Consider the following 24,958-nt stretch of genomic DNA (forward strand, 5'->3'; position numbering starts at 1 on the left):
CCCAAAACAAGCAGTTTTACAGATATTTAAATGCAGTGGCAGTTCTTACTTGAATGGCACCTTGCAATGCACAGACATAAAAGCCATAGCAAACTGGTCCTCTGCAATGTTTATTATTAATTATGCTCATGCCTAAAAAACACACACATACTGACACAGCCTTAATGCTGCCTTGGGCAATTGCCCATATGGCACATTTGAAATACTGCCACTGTTTTAGTGCATCAGATGCAAAACATTTCTGGGCTGCAAAACACAAACATATATATATATATATATATATATATATATATATATATATCGAGAGACAGACAGCCGCAATTACAAGATATTCTGGGACGGAAAAATTATTCACTCATGACCTGGAAAACACTTAAAGCCTGGAGAATGTTTAATAGATGCCATTGGATGTCTTGCTAATCTATTGCACAGCTATGCAAAACCCCTTCTTTATTACCAGAATGCATGGTAGTAGTTCTATCAGCTTTCAAGCAAAGTGCAAATCATTATCAGTCTGAATCATGGTGTTTTGTGATCCAAAGTACGCAACATTGTCTGTTAAACACAAAGAGTAAGTGTGTGGCAGAGGCCATGATGATTTTTTTTTAAATAGGAAAGGTCTTTCTTTATTAATGATGTGAAAGAGGACAGAAGCAGCCTGGGAAATAGTGAAGACTTCTTGGGAAATACTACCTCTGTAGAATGAGCCAAACTGAACAAAGGGGTCTTGGCAAGAGTTTGAGGTAGAAAAATGCTCTAAAAAGTAACACAAAAATAAATACAGAATGCAACAGTTGAATTAAAATCAACCTTTATGCATTTTTGAGTCAGTGTTGTTGAATAATTTGGTAGGTGGGTTATTTTCCCCTCTCAGACTACTTAGATATGTTTTAGTCAGTTTCCCATTGTGAATAATCCTAATATTGTGGTACTGGTACCAGAATCCGTATCAGAAATCCTATAAAGTTAACATCTTCTTCAGGTTGTTTGAAAGATGTTAAAGGAGAAATGCTACTTTTTCTCTTTTGTGATGTGAAGGAGAAAATGTCTGTGACAGGCTTTTCTTTCGTTCTAAAATCATTCTTTGTAGTTAAGTCTTGTTAAGCTTCAGATTAAGGGGAGCTGAACTGTATGTGCAATTTTTAGGGGTAAGGGTTGCAGGTGATCTACAAAGATTTTCTCCTCAGACACTGTCATGTAAGCAGGGAGAAAAAAAAACAAAAAAATAAACAAATTGGGCTCATGCTTTTTTCAAGCCTAGCTCTTCATTTAATGACAAATGTTTTCCAGTTATACTGATGATCCTCTCCCACTACTTTTTGCATCTAACTAACAGTCCTGCGCTATTATTGAATGGGTGTGAGAGTAAACTCTGCCTGGTTCCTGAAGCAGAAATAAATATGAAATCAGTTGCTAACCCTACTCAGATAATTTTACACTCAGCAGATGGACGTTGTCATATTGTGTGTGTGTGTGTTTGGGGGAGGGTGCATGTATGGGGTTGGTGGGGGATCTAGAGGGTATGAGTTTTGGAAGCTGTCATGTTCACACTACTTAGCTTCTCTTTAAGACAGGAATAAACAGTTCCAGTTAAGTGAATCCATCAAGATATACAAGGATGCTCACATGGAACAATGTGTGTGGACTAATTAAGTCCTTGAGGAGGACATTTGTGCATATGCAGTTTGTATTTAACGGTTTAATAAAGCTGACAGTTATTGCTCGATAGCTGATTCCTCTGTGCTTCAGTTTTGTTCTTTTTATCTTCCATGCAATTAGGGCTCATAACTCACCTGTTTCTTCAGTTCTGGGTCTTGATTAGTTCCAGTTGGTGAGCATTCAGGTCAAAAACATGTGTTGTACTCCCTTTTTCCTCTGAAATCTTACATTAACCCTACTTATCCTTTCGTCTTCCAGAAACAGAAGAGAAAACCTAATGGTAACATTAAAATACCACAAAGGGTTTTACTAAGTCCCATTTACTCACCCAAAAGTAATGTTTCGATGACTGAAGAAAACTTTATAGTTTGTGGCAACAGGAGCTTTCTAAACATGCTACACGTACAGATTATAGATTATTATAGGTTCTAAAGGATGTGTAACTCCAGGTCCTGAAGAGCTGGTCTGCAGCATGTTTTAGAAATGGCTGTCCTTCAGCACAGCTGAATGCAGTCTCATTATGTTCTAGAGAGGCCGTCAAATGAACCATTCATTTGATTTAGGAACCAGTTGAACATCTAAAATATGAAGAACATTGATTCCTGGGGCCTGGAGCTGAACTCCCTTGTGCTGCAGTCTGCTCTCACTAATATTGTTTTTGTATTAAGGAGTTAGCTGAACTTTATAGCTGAAGATAGCTACTATGATCCATTTTATTCTAAAAAAAAATTCCTGTAAAGGAAATGGATAAACTGTTACACACTTTGAGAAAAAGAAATGGCAATCTATGCACATTGAAAACTATTATTTTTTGAATTCCTCAAACCAATGGCATGTAGTGTGTTTTAATTTTTTTTCTCTTTTTTTTTTTACAAAAATTGAACGTGTTCATCTTTTTGTGTTCTACATAACTAAGCATATTCGTTATAGGGAAGCCTTTGGAAGTTTATTGAAGTAAGCAACATGCTTGTTAAAGTGGGATTATTGCAAAGTCTCTGACTCGATGAATATATCTGTGGCTGGGATTTATTAGAAAATGGATCTAACTGTATCTAAAATAATGTTCAGTTTGCTTCAGTTGGATAATTTGAATCTACGTGTTTCTAAATTAACTTGACAATTTTTTCTCGACAAGTATATGGGGATAAAATTTGTTGAAATTTGGCACTTAATCAACTCGTTGAATGGAATAAATCTGCCTATCTGTGCTTTTGTGTCAGATCCTTAGACTTTCTTTTGTGATTCTAGCAACAGCTATGACAATGGGTAGAAGACCTGCTGAGCCAAAAACAACAAAAATATTTTGCTTTCTTTAAGAGGTAATTAAACCCCACATAAACAGATAAACTGCATAAATTGGGACCCTTGACAGCCATCTTCGTGTTACTGTTCAAATCTATCCTTTTTTCATGTAAACATGTTTTATTTCCTCCGCAGTTTGATTTTCCATTTATTTAAAATGTTACAACTAGGTAAATGTTAACACCACAGCGCTGCATTGTGATATGGCAGTATATTGGATTTAACTTGAAACCAGGAAGTGATGTAATCTCAGAGGAGAGAGCTGTCCAGTTTCCTGCTTGTGGACCCTCATATTCTCTATTGTTTGTTTACATACCTACTACAGCCACTATTTTAACCTTAACATGTTTCATTTGTTCTACGAATACAAATGAAACATGCAATAAAATGATCCCAGTCAGACGCCACCATGGTGGCACAATGATCGATGCCGTCTTTCAAATAAGCATTTTAATGTCTGCTGGTTTTATATGAGGGACTTCGAGGATTTGGTTATATCAGATTCCACCGCCACTTTTTCTTTCCTAAACAACCTCTCTGCTGATCCCCTCACTTAGCCATGTCCCTTAGTGTCTCTTGGCACAGCCCACTTTAGTGAAAGCTTTCTGAATTTCTCTTGCCATGGTTATACTTTTACACCTTGTTTAGTTACACTTTAAAGCATGGTAAATAGGTAATAGTATAAAACATATTTAGTTATTTTTAAGGTTTTTTCAGCTTTTCCATTTTGTCTCCCTTTAGTTTGACTCACTACTTTGTTGTTAAAGGCAACAGTTTTAACTTGTATCATATCGCCTAAGCATACACAGGGCTAAACACTAAATCTTTAAAGGATTGGACACCCACACCACTCTCACTGTCTTCACCGCTAAACTGGTCTCAGGCTCAGGCAGATCAGTGCTGAGAAGGCTGGGTTACAGCAGCTGTCAGTCAGACAGGAAAAGAGCACGCAGCTGCCTGGTGGCATCTGTTCAGGCTCCCTTTACTTACTCCCAGTTAAATGCACACACATCTCTTTATGCAGATTTATGAGTGCCTACAGTAGGTGCTTTGCTGCAGTTAATAAAGTAGGGCAGAAGAAGCATTACATTTGTGCTTTTCGTGGTAAAAGTGAGATACAGGAATTTTGGAATACATTTCAACCCTTATTGGAAACTGTTTACCACTGAAATATAAATATCAGAAAAAGGTGGAATTAAGATAATATGCTTATGCGTTGTGTATTGCTCTGTGTGGGATGGGTATGTGACCTTGGCTGGTGTATGGAGTCCAGTTGTTCTGAAGAATTCAAAAGTATGTAGAGGGAGCTACTCAAAACACAAGGTGACTTACTTGCTGTGCCTTGTGAAAGTATTCAGCTCCCTTGAACTTTTCCACCTTTTTGCAGATTTCAGGATTCAAACATGAAGATATTAAATTGTAATTATTTGTAAACAATAATTTGTAAACAAGTGGGACACAATCATAAAGTGGAACTAAATTTATTATATATTTTGAACTTTTTCACATATAAAAGGCTGAAAATTGGGTGTGAAAAATAATTCAGCCCCTTGATTTAATATTTTTTAGTGCCGCCACAAGTCAATTGAGGTATGTCTATCAGTTTTGTACATTGAGAAATGGAAATTATTTGCCCATTCTTCCTTGCAAAACCACTCAAGATAATCGCTGTTGGATTGAGAGAGTTTGTGAGAGAGTTTGTTTTTTCAACAGATTGTCAATTGAATTCAGGTCTGGACTTGCCTTGGCCATTCCAACACCTGGATATGTTTATTTGGGAACACTTCCATTGTAGATTTTGCTTTATGTTTTGGATCATTGTCTCATTGAATGATAAATCTCCGTCCCAGTCTCAGGTCTTTTTTAGACTCCAACAGATTCTCTTCCAGAATGGTTCTTTATTTGGCTTCATCCATCTTCCCATCTATTTTAACCATCTTCCCTGTTGCATTTCATCCAGAGTGATCATGGGCCTCTTGGCTCAATCTCTGATCAGTCTTCTCCTTGTTTGAGCTGAAAGTTTAGAGGGACGGCCTCAGTGGTCTTCACAGTGGTCTTATAATCTTTCCATTTCAATATAACTTTGGGGAATCTTTTTGTATCTTTTTTAGCTTTAAACTTCTCTGCAACAGTATCTCAGACCTGCATGGTCTGTTCCTTGTTCTTCATGATGCTATCTGCGCTTTAAACAGACCTCTGAGACTATCACAGAGCAGGTGCATTTATGCAGAGACTTGATTACACTCAGGTGGATTCTATTTATCCATCAATCCATTTTTCATCATACTTATCTAGAAGGGGGTTGCGAGGGGTACTGGTGCCCATCTAAGCCTGTCTACAGGCGAGAGGTGGGGTACACCCTGGACAGGTCGCCAGTCCATTGCAGGATTCTATTTGTCATCATCACTCATTAAGCCCAACATTGGATAATTCAGATATCCTCGATGAAACTTTCAGTGCAGCAAACTCCAAATATCTTTACAAGGCACTGTGACTTTCAAAGACCAACAGACACTCTCATATCCTCTCCGGCCCTGTGAGAATAAAACATTTCACTTTAGTGCTAAAATACAGAAGAGTATATAACTCTTGAGAAAATTATTTAGTGAGGATAAAATTTATATTTTTAACCAGTTTTTCTGAGTATATAACTCTTGAGAAAATTATTTAGTGAGGATAAAATTTATATTTTTAACCAATTTTTCTTTCCAACAGCACTTTTATAACTAAATTTAACACTAGAGGGTGCTAGATTTCCTTCCTGTTTTGGCCTAAAAGAGAGCCACACAAGAATTTTATCCATTCATATTCTGAAATGGTCCTAATAATAATAAGAAAAATATTTATACCCCAAATGCAAGGACCAATGTCTATTAGACTGCACTTTGTGAAGAACATAAAAAGCAGGGGGGTGGGACCACCAACAAAGATTTGACTAGCAACAAAGTGATGCCCTCACAGACATAAACATAGAGAAATAACCAAACTCTACAGGAACTTTAATCTGTGCTTTAATAAAAATGAGACGAGGATTGACCATTTCCATCACAAAATACTGCATATGGGTTTTCTCTAAAGCAAGGGATTTATCTTTAGAATGGTGGGAATCTATGTTGCTGTGGGTCTGGTTTTCTTCCAAATTTCCTCAGAACCTTTCTAGAGTAGATCTTTTTATTAGAATTGAAATATGAGTTAATATGAACAAATGAATAAATAAATCTTCACAGAAGTGGTTAGCCAAACAGAAGGAAAAAATACTCTTATGTTGTCTCTAAATATGAATAGTACCGGTCACCAATTTCCATAATTCATTTACCACATCATTCCTTTGGGTCCCTTGCATTCATTGGGCGGGCTCCTCTTCCTGCCATTCCGCCACCAGTCAAAATGCAGGATTTCATCTGTTCAGCAGTTGCACTAATCTCAACAACCGGATGGAGAGTTTGATTGTAAACGTATTAAAAATTGATATGTTAGATTTTTGTTGTGTGGTGTTATAATAGTACATTGTAAATATATAACTGTAATAATGCCCCGGCCAACAGCTGCCCACTGATGGCCTTTCTTTCCAAATAAAAAAAAAATATACATATTAGGTTCTGAACCAACTCCACTTTGAGGGGATTCTGATCTCTCCTTCAGAACAATATAAAACTAGCTAAAAACAATGGCTGTGTCCGAATGACACTCCAAACCCTTTATGGAGCACTATATAAAGGTAACACCATTTTATCTGAGTGTCCGCATGTTTAATGGATTAAAATTTGTGGACTCAAAAGTTCCTACAATGCACCTTAAAAAGTAGTGTGAATCCATGGTCTCTATACGTGCAGATATATCCCAGAATGCTTTTCAAGAGATCTCCTCGCAAGGCATCATGGGATTTGTTTTGGGGGCGAGAGAGAACAAAGATGCAGTAGAGAGCTGGAACCCAACAGGGAGTGAAAAGTAATGATCCTCTATCCAAACTGTCAGTTAAAGGTATAGTGGAGGATGTTCTTTTTTCAGGTGGATCGCCAAAATCAGTGGTTCCTTCTAATTGTCAATCATTCTGGTGATATGTTTACGTAAGACCGTCCTACATGCTTGTCCCCATTTTCACTTACAATGTGAGTCTGACATTGTGGAAAAAATGCAAATGTTCTTTTAGAAAGTAAGCTTGTATGAGTGATGCAAATAGCAACTTGAGCATGCACGAGGAGAAACTGGCCCGTGCATTCTCTCACACACGTTTAATAGGTGTTCCCTCTCTGGAGCGGGTATAGGGTTGTGCACGGGAATTTTTTTTAAATATTCATGAAAACCCTCCATTACACCTTTAAATGAGTTCACTATAAAGTCCACTACATAGTACCCGCTCCATACAGTGATTGAGGATTTAGGGGTTAGATTGAATTTTTTTTGTTTTTTGTTTTCTCACACTGCATATGTGGAAATACTAATATTTTTAATTGATCATTATTATGTAGCAGAGGTAAAAAGAGCTAAGCAGTTTCCTCTGAAGCATTTTTTGAGACCTTACTAATGCCAATTTCTGCCACACACAAGGAGAAGGTTTCTTTCCCTTAAAAGATACCTTCAACGCTGATAATATAACCAGCACTCATTGATGCGCCACCCAAAGATCTCAGGGGAGTGAAGGGTTCAGAGAACAGTCTTCCTTTGATCATGTCCCTGCAGTTGAAACTCTAACCCCGTCTTTCCTCTCAAGACCTTCAGCAGTATCTTCAACTGCCTACACTCCCGCGGTGTTTCTTTCCAGGTTACCTTTCAGAATCTCCTACTACCGTCCCACAGATTATTATTATTATTTCTTTTTGTTTTAGTTGTAGGACTTTAAAGTTGAGCTCTCCATCAACTAAACTGATTTTTGAGAGAGCAGGTAGTCGCCTAAGGCTATTTTCCCTAAATATTTTATAAGGCTCTCATGTGATCCTGTGTGAATTTAACTCAATTAAGATGGCAACTTTTTAATTGTTAGAGTGCAGAAGAGTTTCGTAATAAATCATAAATTGCAAATTCCTGCAAGTTATCTTAAGGTATAGAAGTAACAAAACCAATTTACAGTACAAATTATTCCAGGCCATTACAGAGGGTATTAAAAACTGGCTGCTATCACAACTTATACATTCCTCATCATATTTTCATCAAATATTACAAACTTTTTTTCTTATTTTGGAACTTTGGAAAGATCTATTAATTATGTTATCAATAATCTTAAGTATACTTAAGAGGCCTGTTAACTACAATTTTTTTTTAGATAAATTTAAACTGTAATGCTGAACATTAAATTTTTCATTGGTTTTTTATTAAATAGAGTTAATCATCACATAATTATCAATGTTTTTCACCTAAGTTCTAGTTGAGTGCAGATTATGGCATTTGAGTTGCTTTGCCACTGATTCTTCACTTCATCTCAAATTACATTGATATGAAAATATTTTAGCTTACTAGTCCAGGCTGCTCATATGAAGGTTTAGGACAGGCTTCCTGTTTGACGAAGAATTATTTCAAACACTTTAAGTTGTAACTTCCTACTGGCTAATATTAGTCCCAAGCAGGAACTGAGGAAGACACGGTTCATGCAAAACATCAGACACTGATATGCTACATGATTGCAGACCCTTCCTACCCACCACCCTAATGCTTGGGACAGACAGTTCCCTGCATGTGTGTGCTAACGTGTGTGTGTGTTATTACCAGAGCCTGACATGGCTCATGTTTCTCACCGCAGTTTGTCAGAACCCCAGCTTGGAGCAACAGGCTCCAGCCAGGCTACTTCAAATGCAAGCATCTAAAGCTGACATGGGGACAGCTTTGAGGTTTCTACACAGGACAGATGCTGTAGTTTGGGATTGCAGCTGGAGATAAAGGAACCTACTACCATGCTGCTGTGCTCCGTTCTTCTCCGTGGTAAAGGACGCCAGAGGAATGCCTCCTTACTCAGATTCGTTGATGGAATACCGCTCTACAGAATGCAGCTTTTAAATTCCGTCTGTAGAAGTGGAGTACATAGGACATAGATTTTAAAAGTGCAAGTTGTTGCCAAAGGACATTTTGCTGGATTGCGTGGCTTTTGGGATGTTGTCAGATTTGGGAGCTCTTCTTTAAACTCCTTCAATACACTTAAACGATTGTTTGATCCCTTGGAAAGCCACTTTATCTTTAGCCGTGTCATTGGCCAAATATATCGTAGGGGGTTGTGAGTGTCGGCCTCCACCATGATGATCAAGGAGGTCAAGGAGGACTCGTTACGGCGGGATCCTGACCTGAGAGGGGAGCTGGCTTTTCTGGCCAGGGGGTGTGACTTTGTCTTGCCCTCACGGTTCAAGAAGAGACTCAAGTCTTTCCAGCAGCAACAGGTCAGTCGGTTCAGCATTCAGAGGTGAAAGAAGAATGCATTCAATCATGTATTCGTCATGTAAAGCACTCGCAATGATGTTGCATTGAAAACACAAATACAGTAGTCGCGTCCTGTTGCTCTTAGACACACAGAGTTTCATGCCACGTATGGCAAACTATTTTGAGACAGGTATTGGGGGTATATTTATAGTTCAGTGGATTGCAGGAATAGAGTGATAGAATGAACGCTTTGAAGGGAAACACAGCCACAGCTGTCCTGCTCAATACAGATAGCATGGAGGCCCACGAGAGGACTCCACTAAGGTCTGCCTGGAGATTCAATTTGCAACAGTCAGTAATGTTCTGTGCAATCTGGAACCTTTTATTCCACTCAGGACTGGTTCAACATCTTTTCTCACAATTTACTTTTTATTCATCACATCACACTTTATGTGATATAGAACTCACATAAGGGCTCCAATGTTGGTGCTGCTTTAGGCTAATTTTCACACTGATAATTAATTTTCATCCATTTAAAAAATTGGGAAAAAATCTGATTAGATTTTTCAGTATTTATTGGGCTTGGCACTAATAAGAGTTGAAATTAATGGAAAGATATGGTGATGTCAATCTGACTAACTGGTTTATACAGGTTGGATTTTTCAACTGAACGATCCCATTATTATAACAGCTAGCTTTCTTTTTTATTACTTTATTAGGGTTTTAGAGATTATGATAAGGAAGCCTCCACACTGCGATATGTTGTCTTCCATGGTCTTGCACCACTCTGAATTTTCCCTGCCAACACCTCGGTTAATAATGTTATGCAGTCTGTTGACTGACATAGTGACTAACTGATTGCAAAACAAGTTTGTTAAATATTCATCACTCACTGGGAATTTCCATGTGCGTAAAATATATTTATTATGTTCCCAGAAATGTGGTTATTGTGTGTTGTCTCACATCCATGTATGCTTTTAGTTAAGGGGCTAAATTTGTAGCTTTGTGTGGTGTTGTTTTTTTTTTTTTTCAAAGAGTATATCTTTTACTGTGAAAGTACAAATTATAAACACCATATGTACGGTAATATGATTTGATCAGTTTGGTAATATGCCTCCATACTGTACCTTGATCTCCTCAGCTCCAGCCCAGACCAGAAAAGAAGCCAGGAACACCTCCTCCTGCACCCCCCACCATCGCGGCCTCTCCACCCCCGGCACCGCGCTCGCCAAGCCCTCCTCCTGCCCCCGTTATCGTCGCACCCCCCCCTCCTGCCGTTAACATTCCCAGGTTCTACTACCCCCGTGGGCTCCCTGCCCTTGGCCAGGCTGCCAACCACGATGCGACCATTGCTGCCATAGAGACGGCCTTCGCAGAGTTCGAGGAGGAGAAGGCTAACATTTATGAAATGGGGAGGATTGCAAAGGTCAGCATTTACTTTAAATTTGTTATTTTTTACTGACATTTATACTGTTTTGTAGAAATCAACTGATATTTTATCAAATAGAGTAGACCAACACACAGTAACAAACACAAATGTGAAAAGTGGGGGGGGGTCCATTTGATTTTGTTCCCTTAATCCGATGCCACCAAATAAAGTGCAGTTTAACAAATTGGCCTCACCTATATAAATAGATTCTACCTATGTGAAATTTAATAAAGGAAGCAGTATGATCAAAGCAAAAGATCAGTGACAAAGCTGTGGAGAAGCTAAAGCAGGTGGAATAGCCATCTTTCACCAGGATGAGATGGGAAAAAGCCAGAACCACAATGGCATGGTTGATATCAAGCTATCTTAAAGGTATAGTGGAGGATTTTCTCAAATTTTTGAAAAAACCTGCCTTCTCCACTTTGCAAAAAAAAATCAAATGCATTTGCACAACCCTGTACCTGCTCCAGAGTGGGAACTTGCAAGAGCATGCACAAGACCATTTCTCCTCGTGCACTCTCTGTTTAAAAGTTGCTTTTTGCATCACTCATACAAGCTTAGTTTCCAAAAGATTTTTCCACCATGTCAGACTCAACACCGGTAAGTGAAAATGGGGCTGAGCACGTAGGACAGCCTTATGTAAACATATCATCAGAGTGATTGGCAATTAGGAGGACCACTTATTTTGACCATCCACCCAGAAAAAGAACATTCTCCACTGTACCTTTAATGTGTTAGAATGGACCAATAAAGGTCCAGACCTATATCAGATAAAAAAAAAAAAAATCTGACAAGTTGCTCATCATTATATGAGTAAATTTTAGGTATTTTCAGGCTCTAGGTCAGCGGTCAACAATTTTACAATCCAGCAAATTTTGTTCCCTGTTCTACGAAATACAATTTATTTAAACAGGGTTTCTTTTCATAGAACAACTCAACAACAATAACAAGTTTTCAAATACCATCTCTAAAATGTTGTTTTGTTAATGATAAATTATAAAATCATAATGTTATCAACATAATTATGACCTAGAAAATAGAAGACTATACCAATTAGAATATTATAAGTAAATTTGAACAAATCTGCATCTTGTTTGTAACCTAATAACAAAACAAAGTGAATGAAAAATATTTACGCAATCTTATTGTTATTCTATTGTAGAAATTCTATGCAGAACTTCAGTCTAAAATAGAAAATTGCTTTCTTAAATACGCTCTTTCTTGATTCTTTTAGACTTTATTGTAATAATAGATATATTTATGCTTGTTGGATGTAGAATGTTTAATGAGAAGAAAATCATGCATGGCTTTTCTTCTACTTAAGAATTGTGCACATCTTTAGCAATATTTTTATTATTTGTATTAATTTTTAGCCATGTTGCATGTTTTCTCAGTTAAGCGCTGGTGGGTTTGTCTGTGTCTCTGTTCAGGTGTGTGGGTGTCCACTTTACTGGAAAGCTCCCATGTTTTATGCTGCTGGTGGTGAGAGGAAAGGCTGTGTTTCAGTTCATTCATTCGTTGCAACATGGAGGAAGTAAGAATACATTTTTTTTTTTATTGTTTTAAAATTATTTTAACTTAAGTCAGATTATGAAATCTAATCTCCATATTTCCCCTCCTCTCTTCTGCAGGTTGTTGCACAGTTTTCATGATGATTCATCCAGGTTTATTTACCTGTTAGCTAAACCTGGGCTTAACTCTTTGGAACAGGAAGACTTCATTCCTCTACTCCAGGTTGGTGTTGTCTCTACTCTTGGTTTAGACACAAATCTGTGCTGCTGTGTTTGTTTTAATGCACAGATTGTCTTTATTTTTTAACTGTTTCTCCTTGTCTCATAGGACATTGTGGACACACATCCAGGGCTCACGTTTTTGAAGGATGCACCTGAATTCCATTCACGCTACATTACAACGGTACATGGCGAAATTAATGGAAAAAGTTATTATTTAGATGGTATATTGTCTTAATTGGGTGATTTAATGTAAACCATTTTGTTTATGTTGTAGTAGTTCTATTTTGAATTTATATTGATATTTACAACCAGGTACATTAATATTACACAATAAGATGAGAAAGAATTTCCATTAACTTTAATCAAAAGTTCCTACTCAGACTGAAAACGTTTTTAAGCACTAGAATTTAATGGTTTTGGGTCTTAATAGTTAGAAAAAAGAAAATGAGCGCATTGAAAAAAAATGCTGTGACTTTCCTAGTGACCTTATCCCTATCTATGTTGTTACTTCCTACACGGTGCTTGTATTTCGTCTGTGTTCTTCTTTTTTACCTCTTTTGTTCCTTATGCCCTTACGTCTATCCTTGCACTTGTCCTCCCTTTCTTAATGTTGGTCGCATGGTCAAAATTAGGGCTGAAACAATTAATTGGATTAATCGTGATGAATCTATCGTTTAAATATTCGGCAACTAATTCAGTTATTGATTAATCATTAAATTGTATGTAGCGACTCTAAAATGTGTCTTTAGCTGAAAGAGCAACCCACTTAGAGCAGTAATTGTGCCAAGATTGTAAAAAATATATAAAAAATTTGCATTTAAGATAAAAAAATTATTTTTATTTGTATGCACTGTCCAGAACTCCACAAGTTGAAAAGTTTAAGTTTCACATGGTTAAATTTTGCAAAACTGTCTTCTTTAAAGAACCTTTGCCTATCCGATTATTAATCAATTAATCAGAAAATAATTGACAGGTTAATCAATTTACAAAATAATCATTAGTTGCAGCCCTACTTGAACTATCTTCCAAACATTTGTGGTGCATTTTGGTATTTTCTGCTTTAAAATCAGCATAAAGGACAGCTATATCCTAGAGCTGAGTCAAAAACATTCTGAGTTGTCATGTAAACACTTGTTCAAACCCATTAAGATGTTTGTTTCTCCTGAACAGATAACATCACAGGGTACAAATTAGCATAAGTATGAGGACAGGAAACAGCAGATCAGTATTTGTCCCACTGATCTTTGTTTGTTTTACCGGTGGGTTTTTGGTTCTCAGATTAAATTTCCTAATTGACATATTTAATAATTATTTGTACTTTATTCAATAAACAACATAATACATATTCTTTAAACAGGGTTGATTTTTTTTTTCTTCAAAATGTTTTATAAGTTTTTTCTACTCAAAAGAAAAACCTATTAATTTTAAGTCTTTACCAAGTGCACCAACAGTGTGGTTACTCAGGCACAGCTTTAAGTATTCCTTTAGAGAATCCACTCATGTATTCTAATTCTTAGAACACAACATTGGTCCTGATAATTCTATCACTGGCTGATTTAAAGATATTGCTCTTAATTATGACATTAGGATATCAATGTGTCTTTATTTAATCCATTGAATAACGTTCTTAATACCATAGAGCCTTTATTTTATTGGCAGCAAAGCCGTTCCCGTTAATACCAAGTGTGTAACATTAGATGCAGTGGATTCATCAATGTGGATTGGAGCAGCTGCGACCCGTGCCACTGAAGTCGAGGTTTCGCTGCACCGAAGTGCAGAGATTCTCGAGTGCGTCAGTGCATCGTGACATCACGGAAACAAAGCTACCTACATTTCCATTTGCAGCCGAGGTCCCGGTCTGCCAAATGTCCATTTTAAGACCCTTTCAGCAGATTGTAGGTCAGCTAACACACCCCTGTCTGAGACATTAGCAGCTATTGGAGGTCGATTTACCAGTTAATGCATGCTAACCTTTAATTTGTTTAACTAAGTGTGGCCCTGATACGCCTGGTTTTCATTGTGAACTAATCTTCACTCCTTGGAGTGAAAACCATATTTTCAGTAACCTGACAATTTGCTGTCCTGGTCACGATTTATGTGGATCTGTCAATTTATTACTGTCATAATCATTTTCTCTGTGAAGGTTATTGCTACACATCAGAGTACAAAGCAGCCCTTAAAGTTAAGGACTGTTTTAAAGGGTTATAGGGTTTTTTTGTCTTAAATGAGATTCTGTTAAAAGAGGATCTGTACTTAATATCCTTGCACCACAGGCCATTCCAGTTGAAATAACTGGACAAACATTCAGAAAGTCTGACTAAGGACAACTAGGATGCAGCTTCTCTTGGCACCTTCCTTTAACAGTAATCAGATTAGCTTTATGTAGAAACTACTGTAACTGGCTAAAGCTAGCTCCAAGGAACTTAGTTTGAAATTCTACTGACATAAATAAACTTAAATGTCAAAAAAGTCAAAAAAATCTTTTTATTCATCTGAAAATTGCAGTCGCCTTTGCTATGCACCATTATTAACAAAATGTTTATGCGGAGAATAAAGAAGGCGGTGTATAACTTTTTATCTTCTGAGTGTTTCTGGTCACAGTTTCCAATTTTATATAAAAATAAAGTGATATGCAAAGCTAATATATGATCATGATTTAAGCCAACATTTCTTTTCTTTTAGTACAAAATGGCATGGGCATAAATTGCAACGCCAATTTTGAGACTGGAGTTGTGATGTGTTGAACTGTAAAGTGCCTTGAGATGATTTGTGTTGTGAATTGGCGCTATATAAATAAACTGAATTGAATTGAATTGATGATATTGAATTTTGAGATGACTGAAATGCATTGGGGTCTTGATGGCTCTTTGACTAAGAACCTTTAAACAGAATCTATAGAAATAAAATGATTAAGTACCTTTAAGGTTGCTTGCATACAACAGATGGTAACTTATCATGCCAGTATACACCTTATCAGTTACTATAATAGGTATGCCTTGTTAGTGCTGGATTAGACCACCTGTTGCCATCAGAACTAGCTTAATTCTCAAGGGCTCAGATTTGTTCTGGATTATTTGGCTGTAATAATGTCTTATTTTAGCTTCTGACACCCTGTGTCATTTTCAGATCTGCCACTCATATTTACTCTTTCTGGACCATCCTGCATTTACCTGAGAGCTGATTGTGTGTGAAAATCCCTATAGATTTGAAGTTTCTGGATTATTTCCTTTACCTCTGAAATAAAAGCTTGGTGCATTCAAAGTCAATCGCTCTTGTTCCCTGTTCTGATGATCCATTTGAACTTAAACAAGTCATCTTGAATGTACAAATACATATGAGTAAATGTTTTCACAGACTGTGATGTGATTGGTGGTACACTATTTATGTTAATCAATAAACATAAAAAAAAATCCTAAGGCATCCAAAGATAAATGAGCTGCATTAAGTTTGGTAGTAGAGAAATGGAAATCTTTTTTTTTTTAAACAAAATCTTTAAAAAATATTTCTATTTTTTCTTGTCATAGCTCCCAGTGAATGTACTGTATGTATCTTTCTTTTTTAAACAGGTGATCCAGCGGATATTTTATGTGGTGAACCGCTCCTGGACGGGCCGCATCACTATGACTGAGCTGCGCAGGAGTAACTTTCTGCAGACCCTGGCCCTCCTGGAAGAAGAGGACGACATCAACCAGATCACAGACTACTTCTCCTACGAACACTTCTATGTTATCTACTGCAAGTTCTGGGAGCTGGACACTGACCATGACCTCTACATTGATCCCAAGGACCTGGCAAGATACAACGACCACAGTAAGAGCAATTTTAACTTAGATACAGCATTTCCGTATAATGGTCCAATTCACGTTGTTCATTCCCCCCCCATCATTCAGCATCTTCAAACAGAATCATCGACAGGTTGTTTTCCGGTGCTGTTACCAGGTAAGTGAAATCACAGAGAGAAGTTGATTACTGCAACATAAAAGAGGTGCTGGGTGCAAACGGCTGAGTCGGTTTTGTCTCCAGGGGCAACGCTGTGCAGATAGAAGGCAGGATGAGCTATGCGGAGTTTGTCTGGTTCCTCTTGTCTGAGGAAGACAAGAAAAATCCAACTAGGTATTGTTGGACATATATCTGTCTCACCATCGTTTTATTGTTTTCAGCCAATTTTTAAACGTCAGTATCAGCAACCTGCTTAACATTTTATCTTCCATTGGTCTCTGTAGTATAGAGTACTGGTTTCGCTGCATGGATGTTGATGGTGATGGTGTCCTGTCTATGTTCGAGTTGGAATACTTTTATGAAGAGCAGTGTGAGAGGATGGAGAGAATGGGCATCGAACCCCTGCCATTCCAGGATTTGCTCTGCCAGATGCTTGACTTGGTCAAGCCTGAGAATCCAGGTTAAATATGTTTTCTTCATTTTAAATTCCCATGCTAACTCAGTGCTTTTGCACACCTGCAAGAACTAACACATAAAAACCTTTCTTTTAGGTAAGATAACCCTAAGTGATCTGAAGCGCTGCAGGATGGCTCACATATTCTTCGACACCTTCTTTAATCTGGAAAAGTACCTGGACCACGAGCAAAGAGATCCATTTGCAGTGCAAAAGGTGCCAATCTGCATTTCTTGTTTGCAATGAAAACAAATTAGTTCTAGGTACCAGGGGAAAAGGTTTTAAGATCTGTATGATGAATACAATATTAAGAAAATCTTGAAAAATAAAATCCCTTAGATCTACATTTAATGGGATGTTTTTTACATTCCCCTCTGTAAAGAATAGCTTGCATTTTTTTCCATTGATCATACAAACCCTTTGATTTTTAGTGTTTTAAATCTTCGACCTATGTAATCTACTCATTGATTTTTGCATGAACCTATTAAGTTATTTTGCTGTATTTATTTTGTAGCTGTACAAAAAATAAATAAATACAAATCTGCGTGTTCCAGGACTTTGACAGTGAAGGTCCAGAGCCATCTGACTGGGATAAATATGCTGCAGAAGAGTATGAGATATTGGTTGCAGAGGAGACTGCAAACGAACAGCTCCATGACGGGTACACACTGGAACATTTTCACCCTACCTTTTAAAACTATATATGCCTATTAAACCCTATCACATTTAGTCACATTACATCCAACAAATGTGTGCATTTAACACAAAGTGGTGCATACAGTGGCAGCCATTCCAAATGAACCTTCCCAGTCAAACTTCCAGCCACTAGAGTGATCCCTTCTTTGTCCTGGGCATGCCTATTTTTTTTACACTGACTCCACCCTGTCACTCAATTAAAAGGAGATAATGCTTCTCTTTAGATCTTAATGTCCACAAATCATGACAGAGAGAATATTTTAGGATAAAGATTGATGTTTAAAAAGGAATTGTAGAGGACCAGCCAAGGACCCATGAAGGAAATTGGGGAAATGTTGAATGGCTATTACTGCAACCATTAAAGGGAGAAATCAATACATGGCTTAGTTGTAAGAAACCCACAAAGAAGTACAGATGGGCACATAGAAATCTGTGAGAGAAGGTGTTATGGTCAGATGAAAAGCAAAAACAACCCTGAACCATCTATACAATAAAACATGGGGAATACTTTTACTATTTTTATTGTATGACTGTTGTTGTTTTTTTTTCACAGGACATTTGATGAGGACTATGAATCTGAAGAGCTTCAAATACCAGGAGAGATTGGAAATAAAATGGAGAAACTGGTCATATCCGACCTGTCGGAATAAATCTCCTAACATTGAATTGCTAGATGTTCAGTGTGAGGATGACACTTAGGATCCACACGACAAAGGACTTCCTGGCATGCATATTGAAGACGGTGTGGCTGCAGAGACCCCCCCTAAGGATGGGGTTTATAAGTGTGTTGTGTTTTCACATTTCTGTTTTATTGTGTAAGAGATGCAGTTATGCATTTACACACAAAGACTTTACAATATTACTGCTCTTTGAGCATTTGAGAAGAAGAAAGATAGAGATAGTGGAGAAAAAGCTGTTGAGAATATGGGGAAAAAACTTCTTAACTTTAAAATTTTTATCTTTCTCTTGTGAATTCTCAACTGACAATCATGCCAAAAGACAATCTTTTCTTCTTTTTTAATTAAGTTTTTAACATTGCTGTGCCAAAGGTAGACTGACACAGAGTTCTTTGAATTTATAAATACCACTGCCACTGGGGATTGGCAGTCCTCCCTGTGCTTTCCTGTGACGTACCCGCAGACCCAGCCCTCAGGAACATGCTGCGCATACAGCTTGTCACTGCATTTCGGGTAAAGGAAGTTGTTAACACCAAGGTCTCCTCAGGGAGAGGTCATGTAACAGTTCGTGGCATTTACATCAGCACCTCCTCTCTGTGGCCAGAATGGGATACTGCATGCTTGTCTCTGTGACTGCATGTTGCAGGATCGGATCGCTTGCTTATGCTTCCTTTGTGGAAGTCCAGTCTTCTCACTGCCTGAGCTGCACATCGGTGCCATCCTTCCCCCCAGAGTCCCTCCTCCATTTAAAGTCATAGACTGTAGCGTTTAAGCCCTGCATCTTACGTGACGCTGGGGAAAGACGCACATTAAAGGAAGCATGCTACCAGTCATATCAAACTCTCTGGTAGGGTTGTCTGAACATTTCCACATGTAACCTCTGTGATAATGCAAACAGGTGTGTTTTAGTTTAGGATCCGCGTCCCTCCTGCTGCTCCTGTTTGGCATTTTTTTCTTTAATTTAACACTTCCTTTTTTTTTTTTTATCTCTAACGAGATAGATCTACCAGCAAAACCAACTGTCTCCTGTCGTCATAGAGAGGTACAGTTCTTTATTAATAGTCTATGTGAAAATGGGGTGAAGTGTAAAAAAAATTTTTTATTTCATCCACCACGTTGAGCCATATTCAACATGTTGTTTGTAAAACATATTTTGTCCAGATGTTATCATTCACATGTAGAGGTAAATGTAACTGAACTTCATGATGTCTCACACAAACATTCACACATATTAGAACCTACTGAAAGAGGCCTCATGCTTATTTTGCATCTGAAATTATTAAGTTATTTCATGCTAAACCGCGAGGAGCTCAATTTGGCTTCTCTTGCTGAAACAGACTTTTTATTTAATTTTGGCTTCGACCTTTCTGCAGTGAAAGTCTACACTATTGGATTTAGAAATTCATAAGAAAAAATAAATCCTAAAAAACTACTATTTTTTTTTTCTTACTTTTTTCTATATTATTCTCATGGAAAATGGAGGTTAGAGGCAGTAAAACACCAATCATGTTCCTGAGTGAAACAAATAATAACAATAACACAACCAGTCAAAGTAGTTGACAGATATAGGAATAAAGCAGTAAAAAAAAATGTATAATGCAATAAATTATGGCAACTAATTCAGTTCAGTTCACTCATTCATATAGGGCCAAACCACAACAAATGTCTTCTGAAAACACTTTATAAGAAGGAGAAAACACACAAAAAAATGTATAATTTTAATTCAGTCACACAGACAAATTCATGATTCTTTTGCTTAATCCTATTAATAAAGCCACGCAGTTAATTTGGTAAAGGTCTTCCATGCGGGAGCCAGTTAGATTTAAGTTGTGATCTAACATCAGTTATTGATTGTAATCTAAAGCAAGCATGTGGTGAGAGTGGGAATAAGCAACTCCCTTAATCTCATAATCTCCTGTGGAACACAGGACAATGTGAGCATCCAATTTCCACAACCAACTGGGATGTGAGGAGACAGAGCAGGCACCTATAGAACAAAGAAGCACCGTCCCACATTGCCTTATTAATAAAACAGGGTGCATGTGCATAGTTAATGGAAACAGTGGTTCTTTTTGTGGCTTCAACTAGAAAAGCAACACGTCCAAACAGATGAACCATGAACCACAAATATTTTCCTAACAGGCAGTGACTTAGATCAAAAACACACTTTCTATTCTCCACACATGTTGTACACTATATTTTTTGCCATACCACCTCCTGTTTTCATTTGAGAACTAAACAAATGTTGACTTCTTAGAAATATCCCTTCCAAAGTACATGAATTAAGCTGCATGAAGTAGTTTCTTATGATGTGTTTGAAATTGGATTTGTTCTGAAGTAGGATCATGTCTTTGCTGTCAGATCTCTCAGGACAATCCTGTCTAGCTTTTTTATGAACTGACAGCTTTTGTAAGAAATAAAACAGAAAAAAGACAAAGAGATGTCAAAGACTTGTTAGATGACTAAATCAATAACATTATTGTTTTGGTCTAGTAGTAGTAGTGGGGCAAGCTAAGCTTTCTCCATTCAAGACATAACAAATTAGCCCAATCTAACAATTTTATCATATAGATTCATCTTTTGACTCCCCTACTTATAACACTTCTCAGTAGGTTTAATGTCAGTTAATGTTGCAGATTACACTTTTAAGAGTGAAATAGTGTACTTCTTTTGATCTTAATTAGTTGCAATAATTAGTACAAAAACAACTTTGAAAATTTTAAGAAGACATCTGTCCACTTTGCTCTTGGTGCCTCTTGAACCAGGTGTTACCTTTTGCATGTCAGGGTAACTAATTTTTCAACAACATAACAGTAATATTAATGTTTTAAGATTTTTAATTATTCTTTGAAATTACATTATTTACGATGCTAGGCTCACAGGGACAGGCTACCCATGCTATCAGTGTGTGTTACCTTAAAATCACATGCAGAAGAAGGTGTTTGTTCAGTATTGATATTAAAGAACGGATCTGGTGTTATTTAGACTATCTGCTTATCGTACATACCTCCTCGTGTACACAGTTTGTATTCAAAGGGATAAAGACCTGCAAAGATTTATAATATATCGCTTAATTTCTCCAATAATGCTTTAACCATTTGTAAATCTGACTTCTGTATTAAATTGTACTTTAACAATTGTTATGATATAAGCCATTTAAGCTATAATAAGCCTGATTGTTTTATGATGTGTCATGATTTCTATTGTGCCACTGTGTGGCTTGGGTTGGGGGGGTAAATTATGCTAGATGTGTGTTTGTTAGTGTGTTAGATTTGTGGATTTTTATCACTAGAAGTAGATAAAATCCTCGTTTTTCCCACTCTGACATCCACATAAACAGGAACCTTTAAAGCTTTCTAACACAGAGACACATGCTCACTCTCTGAATGTAAAAAAAAAAAAGTGAGTTATTCTTAACTTTTCTGTTCTATGCAATGTGTTCTGGTGCTCAAATGTGATGCATCATTAAATGAAAGAAGCCATGCAGGATTTTAGCATTATAACTCTGCAAAGAGAGATGCAGGAAGGACTTTTATAGTGATATTTTTCCTCTCATACGGAGCAAACGTGGAGGATGTTCATCGTTGCAAACTGTGTTGGCATGGTTTTTGTTCCCTCTTGCTTTCTTATTTGCTGACTTTCTTTCCCTTTTCTTATGCCTCCTCTATTTGAAGTTCAAGGTTAATACATTTTCAATAAAGCTCTGCCATTATTCTTCCTTGTAAAATGTTTGTTTTGTTCCCACTCATCCCCATTTCTAACTAGAATAAATAAAAGTTAGACTTGTAGTAAATCGAAAGACGATTCAAATTAAGGAAAGACTTCAGGTCAAACAAAACACTGGTGACTTTTTAATTACTTATATAACGGTGAAATTGAAGTATTATAAATAGTACTTTTGTACCATTGCCCTCCTATATACAGTACCACTGTTTTTCCCAGGTGCTGACATCTGCCTTCCTTAGCAACTTAATTAATGTGCTGTCACTTATATCATGAGATTATTCATAACTGTGACATATACACTGCACCAGACCCCCAAAATTTTAAAATGGAAGGAAATCAAGGCAATAGTTATAAACATGGCAGAATTACAAGCATACAGAAAAATAATCTGCATATATGCAAAGGAAAGCATTTTAACAACTCCCAAACCACTGAAAAATGTGAGTATTCAAGAACAAGTAGCTGCATTAAGTCTGTATAGGATGATTGACTGCAGCTTGCAGTATGATTGGAAAGGTGTCTTTACACTCTCCTTAGTACAGTTTGTGCACCACTATTCTGGGCTTTCTACTCAGTTAATAATGACCATGCTTGACGATTGCTTATAGGTGGTGGGGGGGACAGGGGGTTATTATGTAGCATACAGCACATTCCACATGAAAAAGGTTTTATACTTATGTTTGACTTTAAATTGAACCCGTCTCACAACATGAAGTAGGCTAGAAAAGTCTCAGAATGAATCCTGCCCCACCTGGACCAAGATACAGAACTAAGTGAAATCTTCTAGTCTGGAAAGGATTAAAACATGGAACAGTGGAGAACCTTCCTAGGACTGTCTGGCCCACCAAAATTACTCCATCAGTCCAGAACCCCATCCAATGATCTACAGGCCTCAGATAAAGTCAGTGGTCATGATTCAGAAATGAGAAAAAAGGTCCATGTCAAACTCTGGACCTAAATTTAGCTAAGATGCTGTGAAAAGACTTCACACTAGAAAACCCTCCAATATGGATGCATTAAAGCAATTTGACAAAAAAATTTATCCAGTCATGTAAAATTGCCACTCATTATGGCGCTGTCTGCCTGACGTCTCAAAATCTGGCCTAACCCGAACTTTCTATGAATCTTTTTTGGGTGTATACATCGAGTATTCATAATGAGTCCAGAACTTATGTCAAACGACAGCATGACTTATTCATAAAGCAGGCAACATAATGACCATGATATGTCAAAAGCCAGTGTCCTGAGGGGGGCAGCAATGTCTCCGGAGGTGACAGCCAGCATAAAAAGTACAAGAACTTTTCTCTAAACTGTGTATTCACGGTTTTAACCTAGCTGCTGTTTACCACCCTCCACCCTGATCAGTTAAGCAAAAGTTATTCATAGGTTTTGGATAAGTTTATGTATAACTTACACTTAAAGGTATAGTGGAGGATTTTCACAAATTTTTGAAAAGACCCACCCCCTCTCCAATAAAATATAAATAAAAAGAAGCAGAGAGCCTATTCAATTTATGTGAGAGCATGTTCAAAAGTGACTGTTTGCATCGCTTATACAAGCTTACTTTCTAAAAGAAGATTTAAAATTTTTTCACTATGTCAGACTGGCAACCGGTAAGTGAAAATGGGGACAATCAAATGGGACGACCTTACGTAAACATATCACCAGAATGATTTACAATTAGGAGGACCACTTATTTTGATGAAAATCAAAATATATAGTGGAAGAAAAGAACATCCTCCACTACACCTTTAATGTGTGTCAACAATCACATAACTTACCTGTAACTTATGCCCCACATATGAGCATACGCTTGCATATGCTCATCCAGCATGCTCAGAATTTCTACACCCACTTACCGTATGTCGACATATGCCAGTGTACTTCGGCATGCTCATAACTTACACAAAACATACCCATATCTAATCCAATGTACGCCAGAGTTTTTGTATGTTGGCATACGCTGGCTAACTCGTCAAGGTATGGCTGCGCCATTACAAAGGCTTAATGGCAACTGGGCAACAAAACCTGTTATGGGTTTCAGGACAGTTTAGTTACATTGTCAGTTTAGTTTGGGTAGTTTCATAAATGGAACTATTGATTGTTAAAGTACTTATTTTTTTTTATATTTATATTTTCTTGTATTGAAACTTAAGTGTTATTTCTCACCTATCTCTAAATATCTTGACCTGTGTGTAAAAAGCATTCATACCAACTAAAAACACAACACAGCCTTGCTGAAGAAGCAGCTCCTTGTTATCTTTAATTTAGCATTAAAGATTTAATCCCTGAAGAGACTGTTGTGCCCAGCAAGTGATTAAAAACAGGAGTTTTAAAAGCCCTGTTTAAAGCAAAGATGATCATAAAACCTAAACCAACCTAATAAAATTGAAGTATGAAGGCGTTTTGAAAAATTTAGAGCAAAAAACAAATCAACAAACAGACGCTAAATGTAATGAAAACTAGGTAAGCACTTTGAGACCTCTGCCATGCTGTAAATTTTGCCCCATATTGTGACTAAAACTCACACATGATCTGGATCATTACCTAACTTTAATTAATTTTTCCTTGGTATGAGTTACATCTCTGGTAACAATTTCCTTAAAATCCTTTCAGAAGTTTCTAAATAAGACACATTGTTTGTCTGCAGCCTCTGGTGTTTCTTCTGCTCTTACCTTTTTCATTCACTCATCTTTTTTCTTTGATCAGCAGATCGAAACATGGCTCACCTTTCCTGTGTTTTTGTCTCTATAATACTTCTGGATTTTGTTTTGAGTCAGATGCTGAAAGTGTCAATACTCATTGATGCCACCCTCTGGCTTAACGGGGAACTACTTGTTCTGCCAAATAATATTAAAGAATCCTAAGAAATCCTAACCTGACAACAGCCAGATGCATGTCTCGCTCCGCTGGGCGGAGCGAGACATGCATCTGGCTGTTGTCAGGTTAAAGAAATCCTGCATCTGCAATATGACCTGGATCATCACCAAAATTTAAGGGA

At 37.3% G+C, this 24,958-nt stretch overlaps 1 protein-coding gene across 2 annotated transcripts in view; it reads left to right on the forward strand.

Moving 5' to 3' along the window:
* Window positions 1-19,623, forward strand: part of ppp2r3a (protein phosphatase 2 regulatory subunit B'', alpha) — an 83,198-nt gene extending 63,575 nt beyond the window's left edge. Inside the window, exons 1-12 of one of the 2 annotated variants that reach the window (XM_015375281.1) lie at window positions 8,685-9,323; window positions 10,445-10,729; window positions 12,163-12,266; window positions 12,364-12,466; window positions 12,572-12,646; window positions 16,032-16,275; window positions 16,356-16,404; window positions 16,489-16,578; window positions 16,689-16,864; window positions 16,956-17,074; window positions 17,413-17,519; window positions 18,108-19,623. In XM_015375281.1, the coding sequence (XP_015230767.1) occupies window positions 9,183-9,323; window positions 10,445-10,729; window positions 12,163-12,266; window positions 12,364-12,466; window positions 12,572-12,646; window positions 16,032-16,275; window positions 16,356-16,404; window positions 16,489-16,578; window positions 16,689-16,864; window positions 16,956-17,074; window positions 17,413-17,519; window positions 18,108-18,204 (1,590 nt within the window). In that variant the 5' untranslated portion in view covers window positions 8,685-9,182 and the 3' untranslated portion in view covers window positions 18,205-19,623. Of the gene's footprint in view, window positions 1-8,684; window positions 9,324-10,444; window positions 10,730-12,162; window positions 12,267-12,363; window positions 12,467-12,571; window positions 12,647-16,031; window positions 16,276-16,355; window positions 16,405-16,488; window positions 16,579-16,688; window positions 16,865-16,955; window positions 17,075-17,412; window positions 17,520-18,107 lie in introns of those variants that run through there. The other variant, XM_015375280.1, reaches the window with a different exon arrangement.
* Window positions 19,624-24,958: the final 5,335 nt, after the last annotated feature.

This window comes from Cyprinodon variegatus, unplaced genomic scaffold (genome assembly GCF_000732505.1).
Source record: "Cyprinodon variegatus isolate N-32 unplaced genomic scaffold, C_variegatus-1.0 Scaffold116, whole genome shotgun sequence".
Taxonomy (NCBI): Eukaryota; Metazoa; Chordata; class Actinopteri; order Cyprinodontiformes; family Cyprinodontidae; genus Cyprinodon; species Cyprinodon variegatus.